This window comes from Periplaneta americana, chromosome 7, assembly GCF_040183065.1.
Source record: "Periplaneta americana isolate PAMFEO1 chromosome 7, P.americana_PAMFEO1_priV1, whole genome shotgun sequence".
Lineage (NCBI taxonomy): Eukaryota > Metazoa > Arthropoda > Insecta > Blattodea > Blattidae > Periplaneta > Periplaneta americana.
Genome location: NC_091123.1, coordinates 808,301 through 825,314, shown reverse-complemented (window position 1 = coordinate 825,314; position 17,014 = coordinate 808,301). Strand labels below are relative to the sequence as shown.

Here is a 17,014-nt window from a genome sequence, read left to right as displayed (position 1 = left end):
ATCTAGTTTTAGCCTTCGCGATCTGTAACAACAATGTAATTTAATTTCGTGTTAAAATTTCCAAGGCCTCGTGAAGTTGAATGCAACAGACAATAATAAAAGAACAATTGACTGTAGAAGATTTTGTATTTTAATATTGTACATGAAGATTTGATCTATTTATTTTTATATTTGAGTAGCTTAATATCAAAGACGGACATCTGTCGTCTCCTTAGTTTTGATCTAGAGGCAATTTTTTAATTCACAGTGTTCTTTGTAATATTTAACACAATTTATTTTATAAATATAGTGTTAGAGTTTGCATATGGTTTCACTGTAACTGGAAAGAGCATGAAAAATTGTATAAAAAAACCACAGCTATCTAAATTTCGATTGAGGTCAGATGTCCGTCTTTGATATTAAGCTATTCATTTTATAATTTTAATTAATTTAACTTCCATTTGCACAATTTTAATGTAGCCTATGTTCTTCTCCTGGTTATGAAGGTTAAATGTGCAAACTTTGGCACATATCGGTCAAAGCGTGTAGATTTGTATAGAGAACATACATACATATATACATACATACATACATACATACATACATACATACATACATACATACATACATACATACAGTGATATTGATATTGATATTGATTTATTGATATAGTTCACAAGTACAAAACATAACAAAAGATCTATAAAGAAATGTAGTTCTACATACTAAATATACAATTTCCTAGACTCATTATTTTATCGCAAATCTCAATAATTTATTGGTTCAAACTTCCACTTACGTCTGGTTTTAGTGCATACATACATACATACATACATACATACATACATACATACATACATACATACATACATACATACATACATACCCACATTCAATTTTATATATTAAGATTTATTTATTTATTTATTTATTTATTTATTTATTTATTTATTTATTTATTTATTTATTTATTTATTTATTTATTTATTTATATTATGTTATATTAACTTGTGATCATTTGTAATTTACTAACAATAAATAAATAAATTGCTTAAAAATGGCTTTTAAGGAATCCGTAGGTTCATTGCCGCCCTCACATAAGCCCGCCATTGGTCCCTATCCTGAGCAAGATTAATCCAGTCTCTACAATCATATCTACCTCCCACAAATACATTTTTATATTATCCTCCCATGTACGTCTCGGCCTCCCCAAAAGTCTTTTTTCCCTCCGGCCTCCCAGCTAACACTCTATTGATTGATGTTTGACTATGAATAGGATTAATGATGAATTCGTGGTTTGATGATTTACTGATGAAATAATTACTTGGTTTGGATACGCTTGTCGACTGGTTAGGAAACTGAGTGGTTGGCGAATAAACTGAGGAATGGTTTACTTCATTTTTTCATTGATTGATTGAGAGGTTGATGATCTGGTAGTCTGTGTAACAGAGAGAATTGAATGAGAATTTAATCAGAAGCAATTCAAGGTGTAAATGGTGGAACAAAAGTAACATTTGTAGGAGTACTCACCACTATGGTGGTGACGATGAAGGTGCGGTTCTTCTCGATGTCGGAGCCGGGTTTGAGCCTCACGTACTTGGCCGCCACGGGGCTGAAGCCGTTCTCGTCCGTCCACTCCGCCACCTGCAGCACATCATCAGTCATCAGTCATCGCGCTTAGCTACGGCCAATCCTGCATTTTTCATACGACTTCCTTCTGTACGTGATTCCTCATTTGTCTTGTTATTAATACAAGGTATCCCAAATATGTTCCCTTAAGCTTTGACACATTGTTCAACACAGAAACATAGTGAGTGAAGTTGTATTGTATTGTATTGTATTGTATTGTATTGTATTCATACATGCTTACAGCTAGAATATGGAACAAGTCAAAAAACTTAATACTATTATAAAGTCTTAATTTATAGTCACAGTCTAGATGAAATATATACAGACGAGATTTACAATATAGTCTACTAGTACAACACAAAGTTTTAGTATCAATTTCATGAAGCGTTATTGAATGTCATGAATTCACCTACAGAATAGAAGGCGTGAGAAATTAGGTACTTCTTTAATTTGGCCCTAAATAATTTTATGTTTTGAGTTTCATTTTTTATATCGGTAGGGAGGCTATTAAAAATTTTGACTGCCATATAACGCACTCCTTTTTGATAGCACGATAGACTTGCCGATGGAGTATGAAAGTCATTTTTTGACGTGTATTTATGCTATGAACTGTTGAATTAGTTACAAAGTTTTCACGATTACATACGAGGAAGATTATTAATGAAAAGATGTACTGACAAGCCATGGGCATTATTTGTAGATTTTTTAAAATATTCCTACACTATTGCCAGGATTTGGCGCCTACTATTATTCTAATTACTCTTTTTTGTAATAGAAATATATTGTTACTATCTGTGGAATTTCCCCAGAATATTATTCCAAAACTCATTACCGAGTGGAAGTATGCAAAGTATATTGTTTTTAAGGTATTGATATTTACTATCTTTTGCATAGATCTAATAGCAAAACAAGCTGAATTTAGTTTGGGGGTAATTTCTTTAATATGATTTTTCCAATTTAACACATTATCGATTTTTAAGCCAAGAAATTTGGTTGTTGTTGTTGTTTCTAATAGGGATCTATTGTTAATTATTGCGCTAGAAATTTGCGAGGTTGAATTTGGACAGGATTTAAATTGAATTATGTTAGTTTTGTTACAATTTAATACCAATTTATTGACTGAGAACCAGTCACATAGTTAATATGAACGTGTCCAAAACCTCACTGTGTAAGAACATCGTCCTTTTTGCACATACGACATAAACTTGTGCCACATAACATGTTGAATTAGGAAGTCTTACATCATGCGAGTTTGAATATATACTGTATTCATGAGAATTCTTCACTACTTTAGTTATGTTAAGTGTGTGGCACAACATTAGGGTCAACCTGCACTTCAATTACGTAGGTAACAGATTTACATATTTTTCAGTTTTGATTTTTTTTCTTTCTTATCTATTTAATTTCGCACACAAAGTTTCCTCCAATATTATCTACTTTCTTTGCTTTCAATTTCATTTCCTCTGTCAGTTTTCTTAGTTATTAGATATAGTTGCTTGTACATTTCTTTTCGTAATATTGATTTATTTCATCTCGTTGAACTTTAATTTTTATTCAACAGTTTACGTTGTACGCAGGCTTATATTTTCCTTTGTAATTAATTTAATTCTCTTATGTTTTTATTCTCATTTTTATTTTCTTTCTCGGGTTATGTTCATAATTGCTACCAGTACGTTTCGGGCGGAATATCAGAATGAAATATTGGTCGGATATATGCCTGTAATAATGTAGTACTTGATGAATATGTAAAGAAAGCAAATTAAATGATTAATAGGCAAATAAAAGTAATTTATAGTATTACAGAGTAAAATCTGTTTATCCTCGTGTGGTATACAATATTTTATCTATTACGAGTATATTTAATTTTAAATTGTACGTCTTTTGTTTGTAATGTGTTGTTTGAGAAGATTTTATTTGTGTTGGTTGTCATGGAGAAAGATTTTAATTCACTGCAGTGAATAAAGCCATTGCTTAGGTTGCTAAGGACGGTGAAATAAAGGCCAGTTTAGATACCAGTTGTGGATAAAAATATGAAATAGTGAATGTTAAAATAATGATGACAGACCGAATAAGAAAAATGAAATCGTGACATGAGACTACCGATAAATGACTAAATGACTGGAATATTGAATTAGTAGGAAAATTGAAGAAGTGATTCATTTTTAAGACTGATTAATGAAATATTGAAGTCTCTACAAAATGAACTACAGTATGAAATTTAATAACAATAATGCTAATTAGAATGATTGCCTAATAATAATATTGATAATGCATCGATGAACACAACGCGAAAATAAATATCCGAATACAAGAATCCATAAACCGGATAACATTATTTAATGGTGGTGGAAATTAATAAAATCTCAATGACATAATAAATCGCGTGAACAGTGCTGCCCACCTTGACCATGGCGCTGTTGAAGGTCATCTCCACCACATGCAGCGTGAAGTTCTGTCTTCGGCCGTCCTCGTTGAACCGGATCTCCCCCGTCAGCCCTTCCATTTCCACCTGCAACAACGAAATGCACTGTGAGCTGCATTTTAATTTAAGAGATCTGTTCATTTACTGTTGTTTGCTTATTTATTTCTTTATTTACTTATTTAGTTATTCAATTTATTTATTAGCTTATTTATTTATTCACTTTATTTATTAGCTTATTTATTTATTCAGTTTATTTATTTACTTATTCAGTTATTTATTTATTTACTTATTATTCACTTATTTATTTTTTACATATTTATTTATTCATTTATTTACTTATTTATTAATTTATTAACTTATTTATTTATTTATTCACTTATTTATTTATTTATTTATTTATTTATGTATTTATTTATTCACTTATTTATTTATTTATTCACTTATTTATTTAATTATTCACTTATTTATTTATTTATTTATTCACTTATTTATTTAATTATTCACTTATTTATTTATTTATTTATTCACTTATTTATTTACTTATTTATTTATTTATTTATTCACTTATTAATTTACTTATTTATTTATTTATTCACCTATTTATTCATTTGTTAACTTATTTATTTATTTATTCACTTATTTATTTAATTATTCACTTATTTATTTATTTATTCACTTATTTATTCATTTGTTCACTTATTTATTTATTTATTGACTTATTTATTTAATTATTCACTTATTTATTTATTTATCCACTTATTTATTTATTTATTCACTTATTTATTCATTTGTTCACTTATTTATTTATTCACTTATTTATTTAATTATTCACTTATTTATTCATTTGTTCACTTATTTATTTAATTATTCACTTATTTATTTATTTATTCACTTATTTATTCATTTGTTCACTTATTTATTTATTTATTTATTTATTCACTTATTTATTTATTTATTCACTTATTTATTCATTTGTTCACTTATTTATTTAATTATTCACTTATTTATTTATTTATTCACTTATTTATTCATTTGTTCACTTATTTATTTAATTATTCACTTATTTATTTATTCACTTATTTATTCATTTGTTCACTTATTTCTTTATTTATTTATTCACTTATTTATTTATTTATTCACTTATTTATTCATTTGTTCACTTATTTATTTATTTATTTATTTATTCACTTATTTATTTACTTATTTATTTATTCACTTATTTCTTTTTTAACTTATTTATTTATTTATTTATTCACGTATTGATTTATTCACTTATTTATTTATTATCTTTATTTATTTGTTTACTTATTTCTTTTTTAAGTTATTTATTTATTCACTTATTGATTTATTCACTTATTTATTTATTCACTTTATTTATTTTTTTACTTATTTCTTTTTTCACTTATTTATTTATTTATTCATTTATTTATTTATTTACTTATTTATTTATTTATTCATTCACTTATTTATTTATTTACTTATTTATTCACTTATTTATTTATTTATTTATTTATTCATTTAATTATTCACTTATTCACTTTATTTATTTGTTTGCTTATTTCTTTTTTCACTTATTTATTTATTTATTCACTTTATTTGCTTACTTATTTGTTTTTTCACTTATTTATTTATTCATTCACTTATTTATTTATTTACTTATTTATTTATTTATTTATTTATTTATTCACTTTATTTATTTGTTTACTTATTTCTTTTGTGACTTATTTATTTATTTACTTATTTATTTATTTATTCACTTTATTTATTTGTTTACTTATTTCTATTTTCACTTATTTATTTATTTGTTTATTTATTAACTACAAATGGGTTTTATCCAGTGGTATTTAAATGCGAATTTCCCACATGAATTTTGAGCATTTTCGAAAGTAATGTCTTTACACCATGAACACGGGATCCTGTGCAAGTTGCTGCAGGCTGCGTCTAGCTCTGCTTGTAGTAGATGGGCGTGACGCCCTGACCACAGCCTTCAGGTTGCACTGGTTTAGCCTGAAGATACAGCGTGTATGGAGTGCGGTGGAATGGACCGTGAAAGCGTAACACCGTACATACACGCACTCACGCACGCATATACCGCTCTCCAAAGCTGCTTTTCCAGACAGACCTGCTTTTGTATGAATATCTGCAATCTATTTCTACATTATTACGAAGTAGCTTTGTGCTTCTTCACATCTTCGCAACTCGCAGCTTAGTAAGGAGCGCATCGGACTGTTTTAATTCGTGATTGTGACTAGGATCGATCTTCGCTCGACGTGCGCGGTGATTGATGGTCGCGCCTCAGACTCCGTCATTTCCTCCGCCGGGCGATGAACAATGTTTCATTTCCCGACTGTTGAACCCGGAACCTGAAGCTCTCTTCTTGCAGCACGCCAGCTCTGACCGGGACTCGACGCTATCTCTATCTGCTTCCCGCTCCTCTTCGCCTTCTCCCTCTTTCTTCATGTCTCCTCTTTCCTCTTTCGATTTTTCATCTTCTCGTTATTCGTTTTCGTCTTCAATCTTAAGATTCCATTTCTTTCTGGTTTTCACTTTCTCCTCTTCATCTGTTTTCTCATCTTTTTCTTTTCTTCTTTGCCTCCTCGTTTATCTTGTTTTCGTCTTCCTGTTCTTTAATTTTTTTAAAACATGTTTGCTGTACGTTGTCTTCAGTTTCAAAGGGAACCGCATATTGTAGAGTATGTAATAGTTATATACAGGGTGTTAATAAAAGCATTCAATATTTTGAGAGGTAGTAGTATTAACCAAACAAAACAAAAATATCAAAGAAACATGAGTCATAAGATTAATGTCTTCCGACACATGAGTAGACATACTTGTTCAACATCACAGAAGATGTCCAATGTGATTTCCATTCATTGTAGGGCATAAGAATGCGCCACAATGAATAAACCTTTTGTTTACTGCATTTCCAATATGATACTGTATACCAATAACTAGAGACCGGATTTTAAAGGGAAAATTTTTCAACAAAAAAGGACAAAACAAGGAAAAGTTATAGCCAAAAAAGGACTATATTACTCCCTCAAAAAGGGTGCTACAGTATTTTAATAGAAAACACACTTTAGCACATTCATGGATATACATGGCACACACACTCTTACATTTATCTCTTCACAACATAAGGGAAGTGTTGTATTTGAGATAGTCAAAAAAGGACTTCAAAAAGGACTATATTACTCCCTCAAAAGGGTGCTTACTCACTTACTTACTTACTTACTAACTGGCTTTTAAGGAACCCGGAGGTTCATTGCCGTCCTCACATAAGCCCGCCATCGGTCCCTATCCTGTGCAAGATTAATCCAGTCTCTATCATCATATCCCACCTCCCTCAAATCCATTTTAATATTATCTTCCCATCTACGTCTCGGCCTCCCCAAAGGTCTTTTTCCCTCCGGCCTCCCAACTAATACTCTATATGCATTTCTGGATTCGCCCATACGTGCTACATACCCTGCCCATCTCAAACGTCTGGATTTAATGTTCCTAATTATGTCAGGTGAAGAATACAATGCGTGCAGTTCTGTGTTGTGTAACTTTCTCCATTCTCCTGTAACTTCATCCCTCTTAGCCCCAAATATTTTCCTAAGCACCTTATTCTCAAACACCCTTAACTTATGTTCCTCTCTCACTCAAAAGGGTGCTACAGTATTTCAATAGAAAACACACTTCAGCACATTCATGGATACACATAGCACACATAAGCTTATATTTACCGCTTTACTCCAGGAAAGTGTTGTATTTGATCACATTCAACATTTCAGTGTGTTTCAATATGATTCTGCCTATTTGAATGCAGAATGTTTTTATAAACAGAAAATGGCCGCTCAACATCAACTGAAACCAGAGGTGAAAATTTTCTTTTTATCCTGAACTCTAATCTGCACACTTTATTAGTTTTTCAATGTCTGGAATCAGAAGAACGATATTTATTTTCTCTTGCTCAGGAAGTTATAGGTCTATCGAAAAAAATGTAGGAAAATTATCTAAAAGTTTACGATATTCTGTCAAAAAAGGGCCAAGATAAGAGATGTTTTAAAAAAGAAGGAAAAACGGGAATATGGACTAAAAACGGGGGAAAAGAGAAGTCAAAACCACATAATTTGGTCGGTGGAAGATCGTTTAGAACATCATAATTATTATTTCATGTTTCGTGTTGAAATAAAAAAGGAATTCCCCTTAAATTCCGATCTCTACCAATAACAAACAAGCAAAGAGCTTACATTAGAAGATTTCTGTCCTTGTAATGCCAATTTTGAAGTCCTTATTTCGTACTAAATTTAATTTTAGGACCCAAGTTCATTAGACTTTTTGTTTTGCTTTTCTTTTTTAATGTAAATCACATTAAGTATCTGCTATGATGTTGATAACAAGCACTCATATTTCGGAAGATATTAGTTTTAAGATCAGAGTTTATTTTATTGTTTTGATGACTACTACCACCTCTAAGAATATTCAGTGATTTTAACACTCTGTATATTCCTACGTCATAATTAGTAATCAAGCAACAATCAGTTGTTAAGGACAAATTCATTGAAACAGAGGCACATCATTTCAGGTTATGCTATATCTGTCTAAAATAAACGAAGACTTAAATTCGATTTCACTGTGGTCACACAAATTTGCATTAAGGTTAAATCCAGAGAAATCGCAAGCAATCGTAATGGGACATAATCGTCTACGAAGCAATCTTGATAGTAGTACTATACCACATATAATATTGAATGGGATTATTGTTAAATAGAGTGAAACAGTTAAAAATCTTGGCATTTTTATGGATAGCGATCTAAATTGGAACACTCAAGTAACACACACTTGCAAAAAAATATTTTCTCAACTTCACTCTTTGTTTCATATGAAAGAATTTCTACCACTTAGTCTAAAAAAGAATCTTATTCAGACGCTTGTAATGCCCCATTTTGATTATTGCGATTCCTTGCTAACTAATGTAAGTTCACTCTCAGCTGAGAGACTACGTGTTCATAATGTGTGCATACGATTCATCTGCAATACTCGTAAATTTGACCATGTAACACCTTCCCTCCAGTTACTTTCATGGGTGCGTCTGAAGGAACGAAGAACAATACATTCACTGTCTCTTCTGTTTAGAATCATGCATACTTCTACTCCGAATTATCTGTTATCGCGCTTTCAATTTCTTACAACTCTTCGAAACCGACATCAAGCACTTCTTTCTATCCCTCATCATAGAACGTCTTTATACTCACCTTCCTATACTGTAGAAATACCTCGTCTCTGGAATTCGCTACCTAATGATGTCAGGGACTGCCGGACTTTATCACAATTGAAAATTAAATTGGAAAATTTTGTCTTGTTTAATGCTTTTTAGATATTGCTAGAAGTGTTGATTTGTGTTTTTTTTTTACTCCAGATTAAAATCGCAAGTTTCTTGTTTATGTTAGTTAATTAGGATACAATTAATTATACTTAATCACTCATTTAAAGTTTGTGTGACTGCAACCTGTGTATATTTTTGTGTGGCTTTACTTCGTTTATAGTGTTTTTTTTTTTATTTTTTATTTCTGATATTGTATTTGTATTCCTGGTGTTGTGGAAGAGAAGGCCTGATGGCCTTAACTACACCAGAATAAATAAATAAATAAATAAATAGATATATAGGTAGATAGATAGATAGATAGATAGATAGATAGATAGATAGATAGATAGATAGATAGATAGATAGATAGATAGATAGATAGATAGATAGATAGATAGATAGATAGATAGATAGATAGATAGATAGATAGATAGATAGATATATAGATATATAGATAGATAGATAGATAGATAGATAGATAGATAGATAGATAGATAGATAGATAGATAGATAGATAGATAGATAGATAGATAGATAGATAGATAGATAGATAGATAGATAGATGAAGGTAAAGGTATCCCCGTAACATGCCATGAAGGCATTTGGGGGGCATGGAGGTAGAGCTCCATGCTTTCCATGACCTCGGCACAAGAATGAGGTGGTGTGGTCGGCACCACGCTCTGACCGCCTTTTACCCCCCGGAAAGACCCGGTACAGATAGATAAATAAATAAATAGATACATAGATACATGGATAGATAAATAAATAAATAAATGGCGTGTCCTTTCTTTAAGTTGAACGGTCTGCATTTTAGCCTTCCTCCTTTTATCTTCGTCGATTCCATTTCATAGGCTCATTCATCCTTCTTCTCCTATTCTTGCATTTCCTTTTCCTCCTGTTGATTCTCTTCGTCAATTTCTTTCTTTTTTACGTGCTCTTCTCTGTCCTGGAGCACTAAGTTAGACTGAATGTCTCTTTTTCCACCAACTCTGTCGAACACAGGACGCCTCAGCACGTAGTCGAGACACACTATACGAGCTATTCCATCTCAAATCGACCGAAATATAGAGAAAATTCACCTTACAATTTCTAAATACAATGAAACCTTTTTGACCGTTGACAACTGTGATACAATGTTTTGTGCAAAGTTTGAGGCATCAGAACTTCATAGTGTTTAAATTAAAATATTTAAATTTATCGTATTTTCATAAAATTAGCAACTTTAAACTGTTGTGGCTCCGAAACCCTTTCACCCAATGATCAAAATCATGGTTTATTTTGATGCTGAGAAATTAAATTTTATATTCACATATACACAGATTTTCTTACTTTTTATGGAAATGGAGAAATTTAGATTTTTCCTCATTAAGACGCCTTTGCCAAGGAAAAAATATTTTTAAAATATATAGTTAGATTCCGCATTGAAAGTACAAATAAACATACATTTTTACTGATGGTATGTTGATAAGAAAGTATTGAAAATATCAAATAAAGAAAATAAATATTACGTGCGTGAACTAACCAGCTGACTGTGAGACGGGAGCTAGCCGAGGTAAGCAAGGCCAGGAGACATAAGCACGTGATGTTTCGTCTAGTAGCGCATAGCTGGGCTAGCTTTATCACAGGTTTTCATAAACACAGGAGTAAAATGACGTCCAACGCTCGCTAATCTTCAGCTCTCGGCCAGTGCGTGCGGTACTGCTCCGTTCAAGTCCAGGCGTGTGAAAATAATCTGTTTAATACCCTAGAAACTTATTGCCGTACCACTAAGCAAACAATGCCGAATTCCTCTTAATAATGCAAGGTTTTTTCTCAATTTTTTTTTACATTTTTCCAAATGAGCAAAAAGCCTAAAAGCAAGTAAAATCAGATTATCTGTATCTCTGTGTACAATAAAAATAAGGATTACTTCTTAACATAACCTACCAAATGTCAGCTTCAAAATAAGCTCTCGTTCAATGTTCTGCAGTAAATGGTTCCAGAGTTCTGAGCGCTGAAAGAGGCTTGTTTTTATAAAATACGCCAAATTTGTCGCTCAACAATACGAAAACCGTTTGACTTTCGATAGTATATTTTTGAAAATGCACTCTCCTCAGCATCTTGTATAAGTAGGGAACAAATTAGAGTATAAAAATGCGAGGTTTTTTAGTGATCGATTTCATATGGAATAGCCCATATGTAGTCTAGTTGCTCCCCTCCCTTCCAGGTCCAGTTCACGACCTTCTAGTTCTGGGTTCACTCTATCAACGCAACTAACTTGATTCTGTAACTCATCCGCTGCAATTTCGGTTATATCCTAAGACGATTGTCTTCCCCGTCAGCCGCTATGACGAGTGGTTGGCTTTGAAATGACCCGCCAGCCGTGCCCGTGGTCATCGCCACAATTTCCGATCCGCCTTTGGTCTATATGCAGGGAAGCAGATGCACTGAATTTCTACATTCATGGGTGGGGCGAAGTGACTCCAGTCTGTGTGGTGCCAGCAGATCACTAAGCCTAGATTGCATCTACAGAGTGTCTGTGTACAGCTATTTGTTGTTATCCGTACATTCTTGAACTATCAGTTAATTTGTCCCAGACCGACTCACATGAAATAATATAACTGGGGTTGAAAAATTATGGATTGTGTTTGAAATCAGAATACACAATGACGACAGAATGACAACGAACTCAAAATCAAATCCGTACGTAATTTTATGCTCGACCATGCCGAAATGTAGTAATTATACACCTGGTAGCAGCCCTTTAATGGCACTCATTAAAGTACACCTATTCATTAAAGTTCAGGTGTTCCACCAATCAGAAAACACAATTGCAGCAATATGAAAGCGCAAGTATCGATTATTCTCGGATATGCAATTGAAAGACAACTAGCGAAACGTCACGGAGGCTGGAAATCCAATAGTGTCGCAGAAGGTTATGTTCTGTTACTATAATAATTACCGTTAATTGTAAATAATATTCAAATAAATTCAATTTGTCATCTCGTTTTTCAGTGTCTAAATCAATTTCAAGGATATATCAAGATTAATGTTTATTTTACTCTCTAGATTATATCAAGGTCAATGACATTTGTTTCTCGGAAAAAAATCAATACTTTCGCGTCTGCGCACATCTCACAATTCAGGTCAGTTCCGCTCCTCACTTACATAACCATAACATGAATATTTATGAATAATTTGAAATTAGAAATATGGTCGAGCATAAAAAGTCGTATGAAACTTGCCTATAATGGCAATTAAGACGCTCGTATGAAAATTATGAAACTCGCTTGCGCTCGTTTCATAAACAAACATACTCGCGTCTTAATTACTACCATTATAGGTTCGTTGCATAATGTACTATTATGATAAATGTTACTTTTGTCAGTACAGACGTTTGAGAAACGAGATCTTAAATAAGAGAATAATCTAAAACTATTTTTAATACGTAATATACACTATTTTAGTGATTCTAAAATAGACCATGAAACTTTTATGGAATCCGTGAACAATTGAAACTGTTTCCACATGGGAAATTACTATAAATAGACGTACCAACTGCACAAATAGCATTGGGAAAACTCCAATCTAAAACCACAATAGCATTACACCATAGCTTCTTCTCTCATTTGAAATTGTGAATTATTTATTGCATTAAAAATAGGCAAACACTTGGTAGCAATATTGGTACAATACACAAGGGAACAAACACAATTTATACAAAAAAAAAAGAAATACAGAACACAACAAAATACAAATACAAACCAAAAAATAACACTACCAAAAAAAAGAAAAGAAATAAGACAAATAGAAAATCATAACACAAATATGAAAAGACAACACAAATACGATATCTTCTCGAATACCGCGCGCTCTCGAATAAACCGCGCACCCCACTTTAGAAAAGTTAAAACAATTTAAACAAATAAAAATATCAACAAATATATTCGCGACAAATTAAAAACAACTAAACACAAATGCAGTTCAGTTAAGTACAAATTTTATACGATGCATTTCAAACCCATCCGATGCGCATGCTTTGCACTAATGTCAGTCAGTACAAGATCTCATCATAACAATTTACTCATTATACCTCACCACAAGACATCTTTATATTCTTCATCTTATACAGTTTCAGTTGCTAGAAATTGGAACTCGCTACCGAGTGATGTAAGGGGTTGTTGGACAATAACTTCATTTAGGTCAAAATTACATAAATTCTTACTTAACAGATTAATTGCTGATTAATATTTGTTACTTACAATGAAACTAACATCTGTCCATTCTTATTATTATCATTAATTTCTCTAAATAGATTTACAAAACCTCTAATGGCAATTACATTAATATTCTCATTATATAAATATATACTGTAGCAGTCTTACTAATAAACCGTGTATAGTTTTTATACGAGACTTATGCAGAGTTGAGACAGAAAACTTTACTAATAAACCGTGAATAAGCGATGGACGTATAAACAGGCTGTAACTATACAATGGGAATTGCTTTGCAGTAGTCATATACACGAAACCCCTTGTTTAAGCGTTGTATATAAAGAAAAAATGGCCGCCCCTCTAACAGCTGTTCGTATCGACTGTCATTTTATGATGATGGTTACCTTGTAACCACAGAAGAACAAACCAAAGATCATTGAATTATTAGAATAATATTGCTGTAGCTTATACTCTTTGACCAAAATGTAGTGTGGTAATCGATTAGAGCCAGTTGTACTATCGATATTTAACATGCCACACTAGAGCGCTCTACTGGATCCAGTAGAGAACCTCAGATATTCTATTACCTTTCGTAACGAAGTAATGACGAAACTATGACGTAGCTGTGTAACAGTTATACTGTTATACACGACGTATGTAGTGATTATTAGTAAGGAATTTATACACGACTTATAATCGAGCTACTCATTGTATAAGTATAAGACAGTTAAACGTCTGTATATAAAGTTTTTATTAGTAAGACCGTATATATATATTTATATTCTCCCTGTAACTTAGTTCTAGTAAGCTTATATTAAATTAATTTTCATCATTTTACTATCTATCTCAAATCTCAAATTAATTATAATTGATTGAATTAAATTAGCCCATAAATTAAGTTACTACTTTACCTTATAGGTTTATCTAAATTTAAATAAATATGTAGTCTACTAGTCGTTAAAACTTAACTGAAGAATATTGCTGGAGAATCTTTTAAGTGTAGTGTAAATATTCGTAATTTAAATATGTATTGTATTGATTAAGGCTGGTAGAGTGGAAGAGAAGGCCTTATGGCCTTAACTCTGCCAGCGAAAATAAAACATTATTATTATTATTATTATTATTATTATTATTATTGCTTAATCAACCGTTTACTCGATATTCTGCAATATTAATAGCTCGGGTCAGTAAACTCCATTATTTTGTACTTGGTTTGTTACAATAAATTCTCGTCATGACTATTAACTTCATTCTGTGCTGGTTTCATCACCGTCACCCAACATTCGTCTTCACTCACTTCTCAATACACACTCGTCCTCTGTCCGTCCAGCTGATTGGAGATGCTGTACTTTTTGAAGCTCATTTCAAGATATGCGTGCTCATGTATCACGAATCAAATCAAAATATAACTACAGTGAAACTTCCCTTAACGGACACTTCCCAATAGCGGAATCCTCTCAATAGCGGACATTTTAAAATTCCCCTGCAAAATAACATTGGCCCTTATGATAAAATTCTTCCAAATAGCGGAAATTCTAAATAACGGACGCGGACACTGAAAGGTATCTCCCAACAACAATTAAAACCTCCAAATAACGGACAGCGTGAAAGAAAAAAAAGAAAAAGAAGGTTGTAAATTAAACGGAATTCTTTGCAACAATCATTATCGTGCATTTGAACGTTCTTGTACTTTATTGAAGGTAAGCAGCACAGTTGTTAGTTGTGATACTGTACATGAGCAGTCCGTACTTTTTTAGTTTGTCAAGTTGAGTGTTCGGAAGTACAGTCACATTAAAAATGTCACAAAACGTAAACGTTTGTCACTAAAAGAGAAAGTAAAGCATAGTGCGAAGGAGAAATTAAGTGTTCGTGAGCTGGCCACAAAGTTTAATGTGGGAAAAACTCAGGTTAGTGAAATTTTGAAAAACAAGGATGTTATTTTAAAATCATACACTGAGAATGCAATTCTAGATTTCTTTGTGTAAGGCGAAGTGGTACAGTGACTGATGTTTATCTCATTTATAAAACATTTACTGGTACGATTTCTCTCTGGATGAATACTGTAAACAATCTCACAATCTCACTGTCTACTATACTGTACTGTAAAATATATGTAATGAGGAATTTTAATGTACTGTATACAGTACATACTAACGATTTTCTAAATAGCGGACACTTCTCAATAACGGACATTTAATTTTTCCCCGGCGGTGTCCGCTATTGGGAAGTTTCACTGTGTACACTTATCACACTTGAACTTGATTCTGACGCATGCGCTGTTAATCCAAACGCAATTCAACAATGCTAAGAATTGAAATACCCACGCGGGAAGATAATGGCAAGCGCTGCCACCTTTAGAATTGCGCGGGAGGAAAATCAATGTTGCCAACTTCATTTCGAATAAACCGCGCAACAATTAACTTGTATATTTCGGGGAAAAAGTGCGCGGAGTATTCGAGATAATACGGTGTTTTAGAACACATTAAATCACTCTGAGAAAAGCACTAAACGCTTACGTACACACACGGAACACTTAAACACTTCGAACACTTACAGTAGACACACAAACAGAACACAGGGAATTGGTAGATATGAAACTGTAACCTAATAATGAAATATTCATTACACACGTTACATAACATATAATATTCTGAATTATTAATATTCTTATGTGTTATAAGAAGCTGTCAAAGTAATGCCAATGTTTTAATTGCTAGAGGAGAGGCTGCAGGTAGCTTGTTCCAGTCTATTACAATCTTATTTAAAGTCGAAAACTTTCCTACGTCGTTAGTCCGTTCAATACCGATACTTTTAATTTTATGATTATGATCTGCGCTAGAGTAATTCAGTGGAACCCCTGTGTCCCTCATTCATATTGATACAGAGACATCATTTTATTTTTACTAACATTTCTAACATCAACCGGCTATACTTTTGCTACCCACTTCCACGACTGGAGTTGGATGATACTGGCGTAAAATACAAATAAATCACTTTACTAGGTATAGGAGGGAAGAAAAGTAATTCATCCATTTACGTAAACTAGGAAATATCGCGATTTTGAGTTTGATAATTTTCATTAGGTTTTTGTTTAATCAAAATACAGTACAGTATTAACAATGAGTGTTTTTACTCACGAACTGAGCTGTCCATGTGGACGTATTCATTATGCAGTGTATATTATACCGTCTACAGCACATTAGCGTACAATATGGAGAATGAAGTTAAATTGAAAAATAATCATAATATGGATATTTAAACCCATTTTTGAAAATGGTGGCCGTTCATTTCGATACAGGCTTCAGTTCTAATGTGCATATTATCGCACTATAGACTATTGTACCTAATTCCAATTGCCAGTTTCGTCCTTCGTACTAGTAACTTATGTTGAAATAATTCTGTACCTACTCTATAAAAGAGTACCTTACGTACTGTAAA

The 17,014-nt window shown here is 32.2% G+C and overlaps 1 protein-coding gene across 4 annotated transcripts in view; it reads right to left on the bottom strand.

Moving 5' to 3' along the window:
* LOC138702818 (glutamate receptor 1-like) overlaps window positions 1-17,014 on the bottom strand; it is a 789,302-nt gene that overhangs the window by 136,540 nt on the left and 635,748 nt on the right. For all 4 annotated transcript variants that reach the window (XR_011332897.1, XR_011332898.1, XM_069830115.1 and 1 more), the window contains exons 9-10: window positions 4,010-4,117; window positions 1,510-1,623 (exon numbers count right to left, since the gene is read on the bottom strand). Coding sequence is in view for 2 of the 4 variants with exons in the window: in XM_069830115.1 (XP_069686216.1) it covers window positions 1,510-1,623; window positions 4,010-4,117 (222 nt within the window). In the remaining 2 variants the exon portion in view is untranslated. The remainder of the gene's footprint in view (window positions 1-1,509; window positions 1,624-4,009; window positions 4,118-17,014) is intronic.